The sequence below is a fragment of the Erpetoichthys calabaricus genome, chromosome 18 (assembly GCF_900747795.2).
Source record: "Erpetoichthys calabaricus chromosome 18, fErpCal1.3, whole genome shotgun sequence".
In the NCBI taxonomy this organism is placed as follows: Eukaryota; Metazoa; Chordata; class Cladistia; order Polypteriformes; family Polypteridae; genus Erpetoichthys; species Erpetoichthys calabaricus.
Window position 1 is genome coordinate 20,999,612 of NC_041411.2, and position 18,103 is coordinate 21,017,714.

The 18,103-nt window shown below is 40.8% G+C and overlaps 1 protein-coding gene across 2 annotated transcripts in view; it reads right to left on the minus strand.

Annotated features, from left to right (window-relative positions):
- Positions 1 to 8,232, minus strand: part of si:dkey-178e17.3 (somatomedin-B and thrombospondin type-1 domain-containing protein) — a 52,286-nt gene extending 44,054 nt beyond the window's left edge. The window contains exon 1 of one of the 2 annotated variants that reach the window (XM_028825270.2): positions 7,584 to 8,232. In XM_028825270.2, coding sequence (XP_028681103.1) covers positions 7,584 to 7,821 — 238 coding nt within the window. In that variant the 5' untranslated portion in view covers positions 7,822 to 8,232. The remainder of the gene's footprint in view (positions 1 to 7,583) is intronic. The other variant, XM_028825271.2, reaches the window with a different exon arrangement.
- Positions 8,233 to 18,103: the final 9,871 nt, after the last annotated feature.

The following is an 18,103-nucleotide window of genomic DNA, read 5'->3' on the forward strand; positions in this document are numbered from 1 at the left end:
ATTAACTTCAAGGTGGAGGTAGGAGACAAACATTGAACCTCTTAGTTATTTTTTCTTCTCTTATTCTTGATTCTTTCTTCATTCCTTCCAACCAAAGCTACAGGACTGGCATCTCCCTCTCGGCTTCTGTCAGAGGAGGTCAATCTCACTGCTTTTTGTGTTGTTTTTTTTGAGCATACTGCAAGTATTGATTTGAGAGCTGAAAGGGATTGCAGCGGTCCTATGCCCATAGCTGAAACGCACAACTACAGCTTATATTTTCATGGTGTTAAACTTTTAATTCTTAATGTTATACATGGTCACCAACTTGTCCATCCTGTCCCTGATGCTAGGCCATATCCTGTTCAGATGTGTTCTCAAGGTCTGAATTGACTTATTGTGGCTTCCTTATGGTCTAGGGCAGGGGATGGCAGCCTGCAGCTCGCGAGCCACATGTGGCTGCAGCTCTTCTCAGAACGATGGACGCATTCACATTTTCATGTCTTAACATATTACTTAATAGTACTTTCGTAAAGATTATTTATTTATGAGTTAATATTATTATTTTTTTATTTAGATACTAGGGGGCTCCCCCCCTGCTCGCTTCGCTCGCCAACCCCTGTGTTTGGTTAATCCATCCATCCATCTATCCTGCTATATCCTAACTACAGGGTCACGGGGGTCTGTGGGAGTCAATCCCAGCCAACACAGGACGCAAGGCAGGAAACAAACCCCAGGCAGGGCGCTAGCCAATCGCAGGGCTCGCACACACTAGGGACAATTAAGCTTTTTTTTTCTTCTTTGGAATTGTTTCAGTTTCATTAGTTGCACTTTTTACTTTAAAGGTTTATTAAAAACAATATATGGAATTACCTTTTCTTCAAGATCGCATTGAATTTTGAATCCGTTTTTGGAGATACATTGTGATAACGCAACGTATAATCGCCCGTGAGTGAATATTGTTTCTGTTTCTCTAATAAATAATCCAATGTTTTCTAATGGTTGTTCCTTTGATTTGTTAATTGTCATAGCAAAAGCTATTCTCACGGTAAACTGTAAACATTTTAATACGAATGGCATATCACGATCTCCTTTGGTGTCTATTGTTATTCGTGGAATATATATATCACCTTACTTGTCGCCTGTTAAAATTTGCATTGTTTCTCCCTCATCATAAAGATACACCTGACCGAATTGTGAATTCTTTGAAATTAAACTTGTCGTTTCTTTAACTGTTGTGGGACGACCTTGCTTTGTCCTGGTATTTTTTCAATTACACCTGGCTCTGATGATTAATCACCTTTTGTTTGCGCTAATGAGATCTTTACTATCTTTTTTTTTTTTTGATACTGTAGCGACTGACGTAATAAAGTGTCACAAAAGTTTTACTTGAACAATCGCCGACTTCATAACCCCAAACACAACTGTCTAGCACCCTCTCTGACCCCTCCTCCCCCTGGTCTCGTCTCCCCCTTACCGCATCAATCAGTACTCCGCTATCAGTCTTCTGTGCTGTACTCCACCCCCCTCAATCGGACCTATCAGTCACTTAAAACAAAAAAGGCTTCAACCTGCTGGCAAGCTGCCTCTTCTGCTTGTTGCATGTCGTTGTTTTAAGAGCTGGGAGCACATTATGCATGTCTGCCAAAAGCAATCCAACAACTGCTTAGTTAGAGGTCTGTGGACTTGTTTTAAATGATGGCTCACTGACTTATCTCATGTGACGTTGTAAAAACAATAATTGTCCTTTATTTCTGGCCCGGGCGTGGTTAAATCGCTTTCTTGCAGGACGTATAACGCTGCTCCCGTTTATGAAGTTCTAATCTTTTAATTCTGAGCCTTATTGGACGTGCTTTGTTTTCAACTCCACTTGTTCTGGGCTGATTATCACTTTCCTTATTTTCTAAATTTGCACCTAGATTATTGTTTTTCTTTTTAGCATTTTTTTCTCTCCACCACATTTGGGTCTCTTTTCTCCACGCTTTTCTTTCGTCTTCGTTTAGTCGTCAACGTTTCATTTCTACCCTATTCATTTCATTTCTACCGTATTGACCTTATACACTTTATATGCACTGAGAGTCATGGAGCTGTGTGTGCTGCGTGACTGGATTTACACTACTGATTTTTTTTTCTGCCCGTGGTCTTATCTTGTAAGTAGGGCATGTCTTGCACTGTGGCAAGTCTCTTTGGTCTCGCGGGTCTTTAAAATTGTCTTCCGAGAGGATCACGTATCATAGCCTTGCTTTTGCTTTGCTTTCCAGGATTTCCTTTTATAATAGAGAGATATTTTTAGCTATATGTGAATCAGGCTGTCTGTTGTGCACACTGGCCGCCTGAGATTACATCTTTGGTCAAATGATGTGCTCCTCAGAGTTGTCTTCAGTACCCGAGATTGGATATATGCTTTAATGTTTAGTTAGGGAGGGAGACTATCACTACAGAACTGAACAATGTTGTAATGTTAGTCACCTTTGCGCTGTTAAGCGTCCAAATGATTTAAAACTGAGATGCCAAACCGCAAGATGGCAACTAAGGAATAACAGCGAAAAGTAGAAGGTGAAAACCGTGAATTTAAAGCCAAATGGGAAGAAAAATATGCTTTAAGCAAAAATCTATGGGTCTTCCAACATGTGTAATTTGCAGTGAAAAGTTATCCAAAGACAAATCAAATCTCGAAAGTCACTTTTTAACAAAGCATGAGGCATTTGCAAAAAAATATTCATTTGGAGAAGAAAGGTAAAAAGCAGTAACAAAATTAAAGCAAAAAATGCAATAATCAATGTTAATATTCAGCAGCTGGATACAATCTTCCAGTAATGTGACTGCAGCAAGTTTTGCTGTTTCTGGTGAGACTGCAAAGCATGGAAAACCTTTCACAGATGGAGAATATGTAAAAAAAAAAAAAAGCTTTTAAAATTTGTCCAAACATCTCTGCTCTGACTTCAAAAATAAAGAAGATATTATTAAAAAAATGTAAAGACACTCCACTATCTGCAAACACTGTTCACGACAGCATCAATAAGATAGGCAAGAATGTGACAGATCAACAGATTAATGATATAAACTCAGTATCTGTATTGGCTTTGGCATGTGGCGAGTCATGTGACATGAAAGAAATCTCACAGATTAGCCTACTAGGATGGTATGTTTCCGATAAAGAATTACTGGCTTTGATACCTCTGGACAAACTCAAGGTGAAGATATCTCTGCAGCAATTTTTGAATTTTTGACTGTTTGGGAAGTTTACATCAATAAGCTGTTATCTGTCGTTACAGATGGAGCACCCAGTATGACAGGTAAAAATAAAGGCTTTGCTACCCTCTTCAAACAAAATGTGGAGCACAATGGTTTTACGTTTCATTGTATTATTCATCAAGAAGCATTAATCGCACAGACATTTCCCTTCGAAATTGTAAAGGTGGTGGATCTACTACTAAACATAATTAACCAAATAATGGCAAAAGGACTTAATTAATGTTAGTTTTGTGCACTTCTCAAAGACGTAAACAGTCAATATTTGCACAATAAAGTTTGTTGATTATCCATAGGAGCAGTTATGAAAAGTTTCGCTTCATGCCTTAAATATCTTAAAACCTTTAAGTCAAAAGGAACACAAATATCCAGAATTAAGTGATGAAGAATGGTTACAGAAATGTTACTTTGCTGTTCATATGATGACACATTTAAACCACTTGAATCAGAACCTACAAGGTAGAAGTAACACTGCAAATACACTACTGGAAACCATCATTTGTTCTGAACAACAACTACTTTTGTTTTCAGAAGACTTGATTCATTTGCATGATTCATTTACTGGTCTCTTCAGAGATTTCCGTGATGAGAATACCACTCTTTTGATCTTGACAAAACCACTTGTGACGAATGTCAATTGAATATTTTTTTCGCAGTTTACAACAGTTTGACAGGGTTCAGTTTGACCTACGACTAACAGACTTGAAAAGTAAAGATTTGTGGTCTTCAAAATTTACATCTGAACAAGTGGAACCTGGAAAGAGAAAAGGTGACTTTAGCCATGAATCACAAATGGAAGTAACTTTCCAACTGTCAAAAAAAGCACCATCTGATTTTTGAAATGTGGAACAGCCTTCCAGACTATTACTGTCAACTCAAAATAATAGTGTTTGGAATTTTGACAATTTTTGGGTCCACTTATTATTGTGAGCAGACGTTCTCCAACATGAATGATATCAAAAGCAAGCTAAGAAGTCTGGCTAATGAAATAAGGATAGAATTTGTTTACAATTAAAGACTTACAACTACTCACTGAACATGAAACAACTCAGTGTGGAAATGCAGTGACAAAAGTCTCATTAAATTATTTTTCTTTATTTTCTATAAGTATTTGAAGTTTGGTTTTTGTGTTAAATGCATATAATACCAATATATTATTAAACAAATTGTATCTCAAACCCCCTTCTCTACCCATTGTAAATCTTGGGTCAAACATTTAGTATAAAATGGCTCTTTGCTTTAAAAAGGTTGCCGACCCCGAGTCTAGGGTGGCTACGGCAGGACCATGCCTCCTTAAGTCACCTCATGGTTGCCACTAACCACCTGTTCAGCTGAAGTTACCTCTGTTCCTGTCAGAATTGATGCCCTGTTTTGTTTGTTGCAGATGTCATTCAGGATGGGACTGTGCAGAAGTGTCTGGAATATTAGTTGTTGATCCATCAGGTTAAAAGAATGTGCATCTCTCACTGTCAACACTTTAACTCGAAACCTCATCACCTTCTCAGTATTTTTTTTCTTGTTGTTTCTGTCTTTAAATATACTTTTTGGATTTCCTATTGGTAAATGTTCTGCCATGTCTTTTGACTAAATCCTCCTCCTCCTTTTATCCTCTAAACTTGATTTCTACTCTAGGCAATATGGTTTAACTATCAATTCATTTCCATCATTGCCACACTGTGTGGCCCTAAGCCAATCAATTAACCTATCTGTTTTCCAACTGACTTAAAAAAAACAAACTTTAAACGATTATAATAATCCTGATCATATAATTTGTCTTAAAGGTGTCAGCTGTAAAACCATTTTCCTTCATCCAGATTTCTTTTATTATTATTTACATTTACAAATTTGTAATAATGAAGGGTGAGGTCTTCAACAAAAACATAATTTAAGATAAATGGCACATAAGTGAACAAATAACACTTTGGTCAACAGATAAATTAAATTATTAAGAAAATGTATCCAATGCCATTAGGCACTTTTAATTCCCCCCTTACACTTAACTGGTCTTTAGCAACAATGACTAAAGCCAGACACTTCCCATAACTCAGTCTCTGTCTTCCCATGGCACAAGGGGTAAATTTTAGCTCACCTTTTCTTGGAAAACTGATTTAATTCTAAAAGACTTTTCTAGCAGTTATGTGCTTGTTTTTGGTCCTGTCATGGCCTTGCTGTTGGGTTCAGGTCTGAACTTTGACTGGGCCATTCCAAAACTTTACTCCTCTTTAGCCAGCCTGCTGTGGTCTTATTTTTTGTGTTTTTGGACTTTGTCTTGCTGCTTGATCCAACTAATCTTCACCTTCAGCTGATAGAGCTGTCCATAGTTTACAATAATAGAGTAAAACAGACGGGGCTAACACCTTTTCATGCCACAATACCTATATCTTTCTGGAATTCAGCTCATACTGGGACTTGTGATTAAATCCAGGGTGTGAATATCTTGAAGAGCTAAAGTCACAGTGAAGGGTTTTAGGACAAGCTTACTGCTCATGTCCTGACAAGCACTTCGAAAATAAATTGCTGTCACAGCCCAGACTTGGTCTCAGCTTGTATTTCATGCAGACAGACTTCCTGTACAGCCAACATGGCTTCCATCCAGTGGATGCAGATCTGCCTTGAATACTTGGGAAGATGTCAACAAATATGGGGAGCTTATACTACAAAAGGTGGGGGTGGGGTCCAGATATTCTCTTAAATCTTGGATTTGTTTGCCTGTTTCATAAAGACAAGAATTATCAATGTGTTAAAGAAAACAAATATGGACTGTCTCAGATAAATAGGTGTCACTCACCTCCGTTATATAATGAGAAATAGTTTGCAAATCATCATAATTGGTCCACTGTGGACAGTATGCTGCTTGCATTCGTCATTCTAGAACAACTAGTTATTAAAAATAGCAATACCAGAGTCCTGCTTGCAGACTACTGCTTAGTATTAGCACTGTTGTACCATCAGAGCTGACCACCAAACTCAAACTGTGGACTTTGTGCTAACCTCGACAACAGGATTTGGACTTAACTTGTAGACCTCAGCATGTGCACATTGATGTGTACAGCTTGGTTGGGCTACCAAAAAAAGTGATGGCCACTCAGGGCTACTGCAGCCTGGAGAATACCTGCAGCATCAGCCGTCGTCCTCCATGTATGAGAAAAGCTGGTATAATTCTCTTTTGACTTTGACAAGTTTTTTGTTTTAGCGAATTGCAAAAGCTCCTGACTAGATGCATTAAAATTGCATATCAGCAATACTCGCAAAACAGTACCTCCAAACAGCAGAGATATTTGAAATAATGTATTGAATTAATGCTTCCCCAAATTAAACAGTATCTATCTTGTGCATTTCAGAGTCGCATGGGGCACCAATAAGTCATCCATCTGTAAATTTACCGAAGGCACTAAAATCTCGGTTCAGTCCATTACTTAGTCTTTAGTTTATATAGCGTTATTAACAATATCGGCGTGTGGAAATGAAAGGGACTGTCATCGGTCCGTATAACAACGTGGATCTCTTTGCGTTTTACAGCAAAGTCTACAACAAGATTTTGCAAGTAAAATTAAATCTTAAACACGAACTCCCAGACAGTGGGAGGAGAACAAACCTAGCTATACAGAATGGCGAGGCTGCGGAGGCAGGCAATTGGGCAACTCCAAAAGGTAAAATCAAGTTATGTAGTTAAGCAACTGCCCAAACAATAAAAGCATATTGTCAAGCACATTAAACCCAAATCAGACCCGCTGGGGGTGGAGCCAGGGTGCAAGGAGATCCTGGACAGAGCACCAACCCATCGTTGGGTCCACATTGAGGCAATTTAAAATTATCCGTGAAATTCGCAATGCTTTAAGATGTAGGGAAATAAACGCGAGAACGGGAGAAGGCTCAGGGTCCATGTAGACCTGAAGAAACACTTTGGCTCAATTAGAGAAACTGTCATCGTCATTTGTGTGCGTTCTTCATGATTATTGGAAACGGATCGCTTCTGTATACGTGTACCATAAATAAAATTACATTAACGAACATATCAAATATACGCGTTTAATAAATTGGTACACTAAATTCAAGAATTACGTAAATACTCGATAGCATTATCTGTAAAAGTAATTAAAATGCAAGTGCTCTAATTGTAAGCTAGTTTCTTGCAGAACGCAATTATTTTGAAATCAACAAAAAACTATTGTCATTTCCGTCATTCTAAGGTATTTGGTACATTTGCGTCCTTATATGGGTGATCAAGTAGTAAAACATAGGTGTTTTACTCGTTCTTCGTGCACTGGCCGTCGTTTCACTCTACCCAAACGAAAATCCACTCGCAACAAGCCCCCACCGCACTGCTTGCGCCCACCAAGAAGTTTACTTACCAGAAATATGGCACACCGTCGGGTAGTCCTCACAGCAATCCCCTGTTTTCTGACAGTAAGTGTCACAGTAGCAGATGGTCATCCTTCTGTTTAGTTCGAAGCAATCGTTATTGCGCCCTGGGCAACACTTGGGTGACTCCCGATGGGCACATCCCGTCTCCACTTGCTGCACCAGCAGCACCATCATCGCCAGTATTCCGCAGCCGAACAGACACTTGCCCCGCTGAGACAGTGCCATATTTCGCTAATCGACGCCTTCGCGCACCTCCCAACTCGATCACTTGAAACAGAAAAACACACGGGAAGTAACAGCTAGTCAAAAGCCCGATGAGGATAACATGGTCCCTCAGCGTGGAGCATAAAAACATCCCAAAAGTTCGGTAGTTTTCACTGTCTCACGGGTGCTCGGGCGTCTCCATGGTGCAAGTTCGCCTTATCGCCCTCTACCTAGAAGGAGGAAAGCGACTGCTCCGGCAGCAGGGGGCTCCGAGTGTCCTGTCTGATCGGGGGGTGGAGGGTGAAGATTGTGCTTGTGCTCCGCCTCGATGTAATGAACTGGCACACGCGTTTTAGGAAAGCAGAGACGTCCTGAATTTACCGGTACGTTAGAAAACGGAGTTTTTTTCGTCCTCCTGATTCAAAAATTAAAAAAAAAAAATTAAAAAAAATCGGCCAATCACGCACCAAGCACTTTGACTGTACTGTACAGCTCCCACTGATGCATACAGGATTGCTCAATAAGGTGCGCCTCGGTCGGCCACGAGGACACGCTTTCCTGAAGTTGTTCTTTCTTCCATGTAATCCGTTATTGAACCTGCTTAACGGAGGTCAGCAGAGCCTTCTTGTCGCAACTGGGCATGCACAGCTTTACCAACTAGATAGATAGATAGATAGATAGATAGATAGATAGATAGATAGATAGATAGATAGATAGATAGATAGATAGATAGATAGATAGATACTTTATTAATCCCAAGGGGAAATTCACATACTCCAGCAGCAGCATACTGATACAAAAAAAAAAAAAACAATATTAAATTAAAGAGTAATAAAAATGCAGGTAAAAACAGACAATAACTTTGAATAATGTTAACGTTTACCAGCCCCCCCCCCCCCCCCCCCCCCCCCAAAAGGTGGAATTGGAGAGTCGCATAGTATGGGGGAGGAATGATCTCCACAGTCTGTCAATGGAGCAGGACAGTGACAGCAGTCTGTCGCTGAAGCTGCTCCTCTGTCTGGAGATGACACTGTTTAGTGGATGCAGTGGATTCTCCATAATTAATAGGAGCCTGCTGAGCGCCCATTGCTGTGCCATGGATGTCAAACTGTCCAGCTCCATGCCTACAATAGAGCCTGCCTTCCTCACCAGTTTGTCCAGGCATGAGGCGTCCTTCTTTATGCTGCCTCTCCAGCACACCACTGTGTAGAAGAGGGCGCTCGCCACAACCGTCTGATAGAACATCTGCAGTATCTTATTGCAGATGTTGAAGGACAGCAGTCTTCTAAGGAAGTATAGCCGGCTCTGTCCTCTCTTGCGCAGAGAATCAGTATTGGCAGTCCAGTCCAATTTATCATCCAGCTCCACTCCCAGGTATTTATAGGTCTGTACCCTCTGCACACAGTCACCTCTGATGATCACGGGGTCCAGGAGGGGCCTGGGCCTCCTAAAATCCACCACCAGCTCCTTGGTTTTGCTGGTGTTCAGGTGTAGGTGGTTTGAGTCGCACCATTTAACAAAGTCCTTGATGAGGTTCCTATACTCCTCCTCCTGCCCACTCCTGATGCAGCCCACGATAGCAGTGTCGTCAGCGAACTTTTGCACGTGGCAGGACTCCGAGTTGTATTGGAAGTCTGATGTATATAGACTGAACAGGACTGGAGAAGGTACAGTCCCCTGCGGCGCTCCTGTGTTGCTGACCACAATGTCAGACCTGCAGTTCCCGAGACGCACATACTGAGGTCTGTTTGTAAGATAGTCCACGATCCATGCCACTAGGTATGAATCTACTCCCATCTCTGTCAGCTTGTCCCTAAGAAGCAGAGGTTGGATGGTATTGAAGTCGCTAGAGAAGTCTAGAAACATAATTCTTACAGCACCACTGCCTCTGTCCAAGTGGGAGAGGGATCAGTGTAGCATATAGATGGCATCCTCCGCTCCCACCTTCTCCTGGCATGCGAACTGCAGAGGGTCGAGGGCGTGGCATACCTGTGGCCTCAGGTGGTGAAGCAGCAGCCGCTCCATGGTCTTCATAACATGTGACATTAGAGCGACAGGCCGGAAGTCGTTCAGCTCACTAGGACATGATACCTTTGGGACTGGGGTGATACAAGATGTTTTCCAAAGCCTCGGGACTCTCCCCTGTTCGAAGCTCAGGTTGAAGATGAGCTGTAGAGGACTCCCCAGCTCCAGCGCACAGACCTTCAGCAGTCGTGGCGATACTCCATCTGGACCCGCTGCTTTGCTTTGAGCAATTTGTGTCCCCCTTTTGACACTGCACAGTTTGATTAATGTTACAAATTCATTTACTACTCAGGTGATTTGTGAATGATTCATATACACTGTATGCCTTGTCAGGGGTGGCACAGTGGTCACTGCAGCTGCCTTAAAGCTTCAGGGTCATGGATTCAATTCTAGCTCTAGAGTCTGTGTGGAGCTTCTATGTTCTTTCTTGGTCTTCTCATATAAAGGTTGTCGCAGTTTGGTTTGATTTAATGTGTCCTGCAGTGGAGTAGCATCCTGTTCAGAGTGGTATCCCATTTGTGTCTAATACTGCCATTAATCCACATAACTCTGCTTTGATGAAAATGTAGTCAGAAATGGATGGTTGCTTTAATATTATTTTTCAAGTATTCAAACAATTGTTGAATAATTTATTGACAGCTTGGGATAGGCCCTGGATTTGAAAGGCACCATATGATTGAGACTTGAAAAGTATGTGATAGAAATAAGGTAATGTATCAGGCAGAGTCTTGATAAGGATAAAATGCACTATATACTGTATCTTAGATATGTCAAGAAAAATTTGAACAGCACATGGCACTATATGAGATACTTTCAATAGACATGAAAGGAACAAAAAGTGACAGATATGTATATAATCTTTGCCTTGTTTCACCCATTAAAGAAGAATTTTCTGTCCCTTTTCTGTACAGGTGTATTTTTTCCATTGTGAAAGAAAACTACTGAAGTCTTATCAAACTAAATTACAAAGAGTAAAAAGGAAAATGCCTGGATTACACCAGTTGTTGTAGGGATTGTGAAAGCTCCTATCAAGCTCAGATGTAATAAATTGCCTTAACACTGCACACAATGAGTTAAGTGTGTCTCCCCGCAGTCCAGCCACAGCCGTTTACTTGATCCATGATAAAGGATCAAGCAGAGTATGAGAGGAGAGTCTGAAGCAAAGATCAAACAGTGCTAAACAAGGAGCCAAAGAAAGAACTCCTGGATAAAGTTACTAAAACATAACCAGTGTGGGAATTTGCTTAGAGGAACATTTCAAAGTCCTCAAATTCTCTGTTGTGCCGCTCCAGAGAACGTCCCTTTTCTGTGATCTTGCACTCGGTTACTAGCACTTGGAAGAAAAGTCCATTCTTATAAAGCACGCTTCCACTTCCAGGTCATAGTAATACATAATAATTCTTTACATTTATGTAGTGCTTTTCTCACTTCTCAAAGCATTTCAGTGAGCGGGGAGCCACTTCAACCGGCACTAATGTGTAGCTGCCATCTGGATGATACAGTGGCAACCATTTTTGTGCCAGTACTCTCAACCACACATTAAGTGTTAGGTGGTAAGAGAGAGAGACAGAGACTGGGGATGATTAGGGGGTGAGAATGATTAGGCCACGGTGGGTAATTTAGCCTAGACATCTAGATACAACCTATTCTTTATGAAGGATGCCCAGGGATCTTTTATGACTACAGAGAGTCAGGACCTTGGTTTTACATTTCATCCGAAGGACTGAGCCATTTTAACAGCACTGTGTCCCCATCTTTGCACTGAGGCATTGGGATCCATGTTCAGAACCCAGGGTAAGCGCCCCCAGCTGGCCTCGAAAACACCTCTTCCAGCAGCAACCCAAGCTTTTTCAAGATGGTCTCCCATCTATAGATCTATACCTAGATAATACAAATTACACACACTCTCACACATAGTTAATTTATATAAATACAACCCTTTGGGTGCCTTTTTGAGAGATTGTATAGCTCAAGAGAAAAACACAGTGGATAAAATTAAATGTGATTTATTAGCTATCCATTAAATACAAAGAGAAATGATTAAGGGAGAACTCAAAAAAATAACAAAACTAATGGGAAAATCACAAACAGAGACACAAAGGCCCTTACTAACTAGTATTGTTCCCAGTGTTCTTCCAAAAAAGGTGCCATACACACATAAAAACATTTACACTCACCTCCACTCACCTTTCATGGTATTTAGCCTCTCTTCTTCTACCTAGAGAATGCCTGCTGTCAACTGCCTTGGGTGAAGGTGGCTTTCAAACCTGGGCCACTTCTGGACAACCATAAGTATCACTTACTGGCTCAGGTTTAAACTCCCTAGGCTGTTCTTACAGCGTTCCCTCCAGTAGATCCAGGTGTCCCCTGCCCTGCTGAACTGTTTTTTTTGTTTTTTTTTTGTTTGTTTTTTCCATTCTTTAAATGGACCAGGACATCCTCAGATTAACTACCCATTGCTTTGGGGTTGGGTTCAGTTTCAGACCTTCACATCTGTAAAAGTCAAGAGCACTGCTAAATAACCTATTGGATTGTCATTTATATCACATGATTTACTTGACAGTTGCCATTATTTGAGTCCAATAACCCTACCAGAACCCCAATCTTAACCATAGTGCAACTGGGCATATGACAGAACATCGTCGATGTATAATGCAAAGCAACAATCTCCTCAATGGAGTGGAGCAGTGGAGGTCTGCAGCTAGATTCTATTGTTACTTTAAGTTTCAGGTAGCTACACATACAGTAACATACCAGAGGACGTTTGGCCTCAGTATACTGTACTTATACAGAACATTCAACTGTAGCTGATGTCAGGAACCTGTTAATCTGGGCTCCTGCCCTGTTCCTGGTGTAACTACATGTCATAAGTACTCTGACCAAGTCCTTCTCTACTCTATTTTTATATAGTATCTATTACACATGCAGATATTTTTCAGCTGTCCACTTTGTAAACTACACGGTATCCTGGCAGTCTTGGGCACAAATGTAGGAACCAGCAAACGATACACACCAGTTTATCAACAGACACACATACACACACAATGGACTAATTTATAAACTACACATGCCTAGCATTTACATCATTTAAAACCAACAAACGTTCAATTCTGCTTTCACAAAATATTGATTCTTTTGGCTTTTGCCACATCTTCCATACTGTGAGCAAGATCTAAAAGACATTTCCACAAGCAAATTATCTTTATACCACACTTTTCTACAGTGAGTGTCATCCCAATGCACTTTAAAGACACAATGTAATGTTTCCTTCTTATTTTGGAATCTGAACACTGGAGGACTACACAACTCATGAAGGGTCACAAATGACAGTGGTGGGGACTGAAATTAGTCTTCTGAATAACTGTTGTTTACCATAGCCACTATAGGGCCACAGTCTAACTTACCATCCGGTAGGCACTATTTGTGTATTTTGGGTCTGAGAAGCAAATGTTTAGGTGAGATTTTGCAAGTTTTTAAATTATTATGATGAATTAAACCTAAAGCTGGATTGCAACTGGTGCTTATTTGGTGCCATATCAAATCAGTTATTTTTGAAAGCTTGTATTATGATCTTAAGAGGTATTTATATATACAAGTAATGTGGTTAATTTGTTTTGTACAAAAATTGACCCATCTCCAAGATATGAAGTTGTATATGAACATGTATACACATTTCTAAATGGAGATCCGCAGCGTTACATCTCTCATTACCTTAAAAGTTTACCAGGCTCTTCTTGGTGAACACTTACACATCTGATATCCTTTTGGGACTCATGTTTGTACTTCAGTTGAAGTCATATCTCTTCTCAATTTCATTCTTAACATATACGTCAAAGGATTTCAACGCAAATCCCCATGTATTTTTTTGGGATAAATTAAATTGACTACAATCTATATATGCTATGGACTAATTACTTACTATAGTATAAATTAAATTTTTTTTTTTTAAAACATATACATGTGAAGAGTAGTCCATCAGTAGCCAATGTCTTGGGTACCCTGATCTCATATTACTGTTGGATAGCTGATTTCCACTTTAATCACCAGTCTAGGGGGCAAGTTTGATACCACTTTCTTTTCTAAGTCACACGTACTTCTGCTTGTAAGATTTCTAATTCACCAAACTCAGGTCGTTTTTCTCATATAATATGCCAAGAAGGTGGTTCATGCTTTTATGTCATCCTGCATGGAGTACTGCGAATTTTGGTTTGTTGATCTCTTCCCACTTACCACCCAGAAGTAACAATTCTTCTTCTTTCGGCTGCTCCCATTAGGGGTTGCCACAGCGGATCATCTTCTTCCATATCTTTCTGTCCTCTGCATCTTGGTCTGTTACACCCATCACCTGCATGTCCTCTCTCGCCACATCCATAAACCTTCACTTAGGCCTTCCTCTTTTCCTCTTCCCTGGCAGCTCTATCCTTAGCATCCTTCTCCTAATATACCCAGCATCTCTCTTCTGCACATGTCCAAACCAATGCAATCTCGCCTCTCTGACAGTCTGCCAATCGCCCAAATTGAGCTGACCCTCTAATGCATTCATCTCTAATCCTATCTATCCTCGTCACACCCAGTGCAAATCTTAGCATCTTTAACTCTGCTACCTCCAGCTCTGTCTCCTGCTTTCTGGTCAGTGCCACCGTCTCCAGCCCATATAACATAGCTGGTGTCACTACTGTCCTGTAGACCTTCCCTTTCACTCTTGCTGATATCAGTCTGTCACAAATTACTCCTGATACTCTTCTCCACCCTGCCTGTACTCTCTTTCACAATCCCCATTACTCTGTACTGTTGATCCCAAGTATTTAAACTCATCCACCTTCGCCAGCTCTACTCTCTCATCCTCACCATTCCACTGACCTCCATCTCCTTCAAACAAATGTGTTCTGTCTTGTTCCTACTGACCTTCATTCCTCTCCTCTCTAGAGCATATCTCCACCTCTCCAGGGTCTCCTCAACCTGCTCCCTACTATCGCTACAGATCACAATGTCATCAGCAAACATCATAGTCCACAGGGACTCCTGTCTAATCTCATCTGTCAACCTGTCCATCACCATTCCAAATAAGAAAGGGCTCAGAGCCGATCCCTGATGTAATCCCACCTATACGTTGAATGCATCCGTCGCTCCTGCCGCAGACCTCACCACTGTCACACTTCCCTCGTACATATCCTGTACAACTCTTACATACTTCTCTGCCACTCCAGACTTCCTCATACAATACCACAGTTCCTCTCGAGGCACCCTGTCATATGCTTTCTCCAGGTCCACAACGACGCCATGCAACTCCTTCTGGCCTTCTCTAAACTTAATCTGTGGTGCTGTTTCTTGGCATGAAACCATAATGCTGCTCACTAATCATCACCTCACTTCTTAACCTAGCTTCCACTACTCTTTCCCATAACTTCATGCTGTGGCTCATCAATTTTATTCCCCTGTAGTTACTTCAGTCCTGCACATCCCCCTTATTCTTAAATATCAGCACCAGTACTCTTCTTCTCCGCTCCTCAGCCATCCTCTCACTTTCCAAGATTCCATTAAACAATCAGGTTAAAAACTCCACTGCCATCTCTCCTAAACACCTCCATGCTTCCACAGCTATGTCATCTGGACCAACAGCCTTTCCATTTTTCATCCTCTTTATAGCTGTCCTTACTTTCTCCTCGCTAATCCGTTGCATTTCCTGATCACTATCTCCACATAATCCAACCTCTTCTCTCGTTCTCTTCATTCATCATCCTTTCAAAGTACTCTTTCCATCTGCTCAACACACTCTCCTCGCTTGTGAGTATGTTTCCATCTTTATCCTTTATCACCCTAACCTGCTGCACATCTTTCCCAGCTCGGTCCCCTCTGTCTAGCCAATTGGTACAGGTCCTTTTCTCCCTCCTTAGTGTCCAACCTCTTATACAACTCATCATACGCCTTTTCCTTAGCCTTCGACACCTCTCTCTTCACCTTGCGCCTTATCTCCTTGTACTTTTGTCTACTTTCTGCATCTCTCTAACGATCCCACTTCTTCTTTGCCATCCTCTTCCACTATATACTCTTCTGTATTTCCTCATTCCACCACCAGGTTTCCTTTTCCTTCTTCCTCTTTCCAGGTGTCATGCCAGGCACCCTTCTTGCTGTCACCCTTACTACATCTGCTGTAGTTTCCCAACTGTCTGGTAACTCTTCACTGCCACCCAGTGCCTGTCTCACATCCTCCCTAAACTCAACTTTGCAGTCTTCCTTTTTCAACTTCCACCATTTGATCCTTGGCTCTGCCCTCACTCTCTTTCCTCTTCTTGATCTCCAACGTCATCATACAGACCACCATCCTATGCTGCTTAACTACACTTTCCCCTGCCACCACTTTGCAGTCTTCAATCTCCCTTCAGATCAACTCTTCTGCGTAGGATGTAATCTACCTGTCTGCATCTTCCTCCACTTTTGTACGTAACCCTATGTTCCTCCCTCTTCTTAAAATGCATATTCACCACAGCCATGTCCATCCTTTTGGCAAAATCCACTATCCTCTGACCTTCTTCTTTCCTCTCCTTCACACCATACCTACCCATCACCTCCTTGTCTCCACTGTTCCTTTCACCAACATGCCCATTGAAATCCGCTCCAATCACCACGTTCTGTACCTTGGGTACACTGTTCATCGCTTCATCCAACTCACTCCAAAAAATCTTCTTTCTCATCCATTGCACACCCAACTTGCAGTGCATATGCACTAACGACATTCATCATCACACCCTCCAATTTCCAGCTTCATAATCATTACTCTGCCCGACCCTATGTCAAGAGTGTTTTGGAGATGAAAAGACTGTTCCTTCAGATTAACCCCTATCCCATTTCTCCTCCCATCCACACCATGATGGAACAATTTGAATCCACCTCCGATCCACCTGGCCTTACTCCCCTTCCATTTAGTCTCTTGCACGCACAATATATCAACTTTCCTTCTCTCCATCATATTGACTAACTCTCTCCCCTTACCAGTCATACTGCCAGTATTCAAAGTTCCTACCCTCAGTTCCACTCTCTTTATTTTCCTCCTCTCCTCCTGCCTCCGGCCACATCTCCCCCCTCTTCTTCTTTGGCCAACAGTAGCCCAATTTCTGCCAGCACCCTGTTGGCTAACAGTACTGGTGGCGGTCGTTGTTAACCTGGGGCTCGTAAAGTGCAAGTTAATTTGTTTTATGTATTTTTACTTTATATTTTGTATTAATCATTTTTATATGAATAGTTTTGGGTTGTGGAACAAATCATCTGAGTTTCCATTATTTATGGGGAATTCACTTTGATATACGAGTGCTTTGGACTACGAGCACGTTTCCAGAACGAATTATGCTCGCAAACCGAGGTTCCACTGTATAGTGAAAAAATTTACATCTTTAATATAATGTCACATTTTTATTGCTTAATAATTCTGAGAAACGAATGTCAGACTGAATACAAAGTGACAAAAATAAAAGAAAGCTGGAAGCAGGTTTTCTAAATATTAGTTTACATAAAGGAAAGAGTTAGTAGAAATAAAAATGAAATAGCACAAGTATCCAAGACTTGTGCAGTCCACTGAAATTAATTTGAAAAACTATTTTTTTTTGTTTGTACAGAGTGTACTATTTTTTTTAAAATCTTGTTAAGTGTAGTTTTAACATACAGATTGTGCAATGGTTAGTCTTGTTGTTTATTATATAAACCTATTCCAATTAAATATTTAAAACCATAAAAGTGACTAAAATCTAAGCTGACTTTTAGAAATCCAGTTTAGTTTCTGACTAAAATCATTTCTCATACCAACTCCACTGCATGCTACAATAATAAAGATTAAATGATTCTTTAGACACTTCTATGAAAGTTGAATTCCTAGGCATGTCATTTTTAAAATGCATTTTACATTTGGCTAGCCCTTTTACCCAAAGCAGCTTATAAGTTCAAGGTATCTTACAACTGCTTGCAGATATTTTTTATATGTGCACAGGCAGGTTAAGTGACCTGCTCGGGACCACTAAGCAAGACAAAGGTGGGAGTTGAACCAGCAACCTTGACGTAAAGCCTTAGCAATGACTCCACGCTGCCTATTCTCTATTACAAATGTAGTTTAATGTGTAACTATAACAAAGATTTTCACTCGGTGTGGGAGACTTGTGAATAATTAAGACATAGTTTACATTTTAGAACTGGACGAAAGTTTCTGTACACTGTTTATTAGTTAAAAAAAAAAAAAAAAAAAGTTGGTGGAGCACTGCATCTGATAGAATGGTGCAGCAGGAAAAACAAT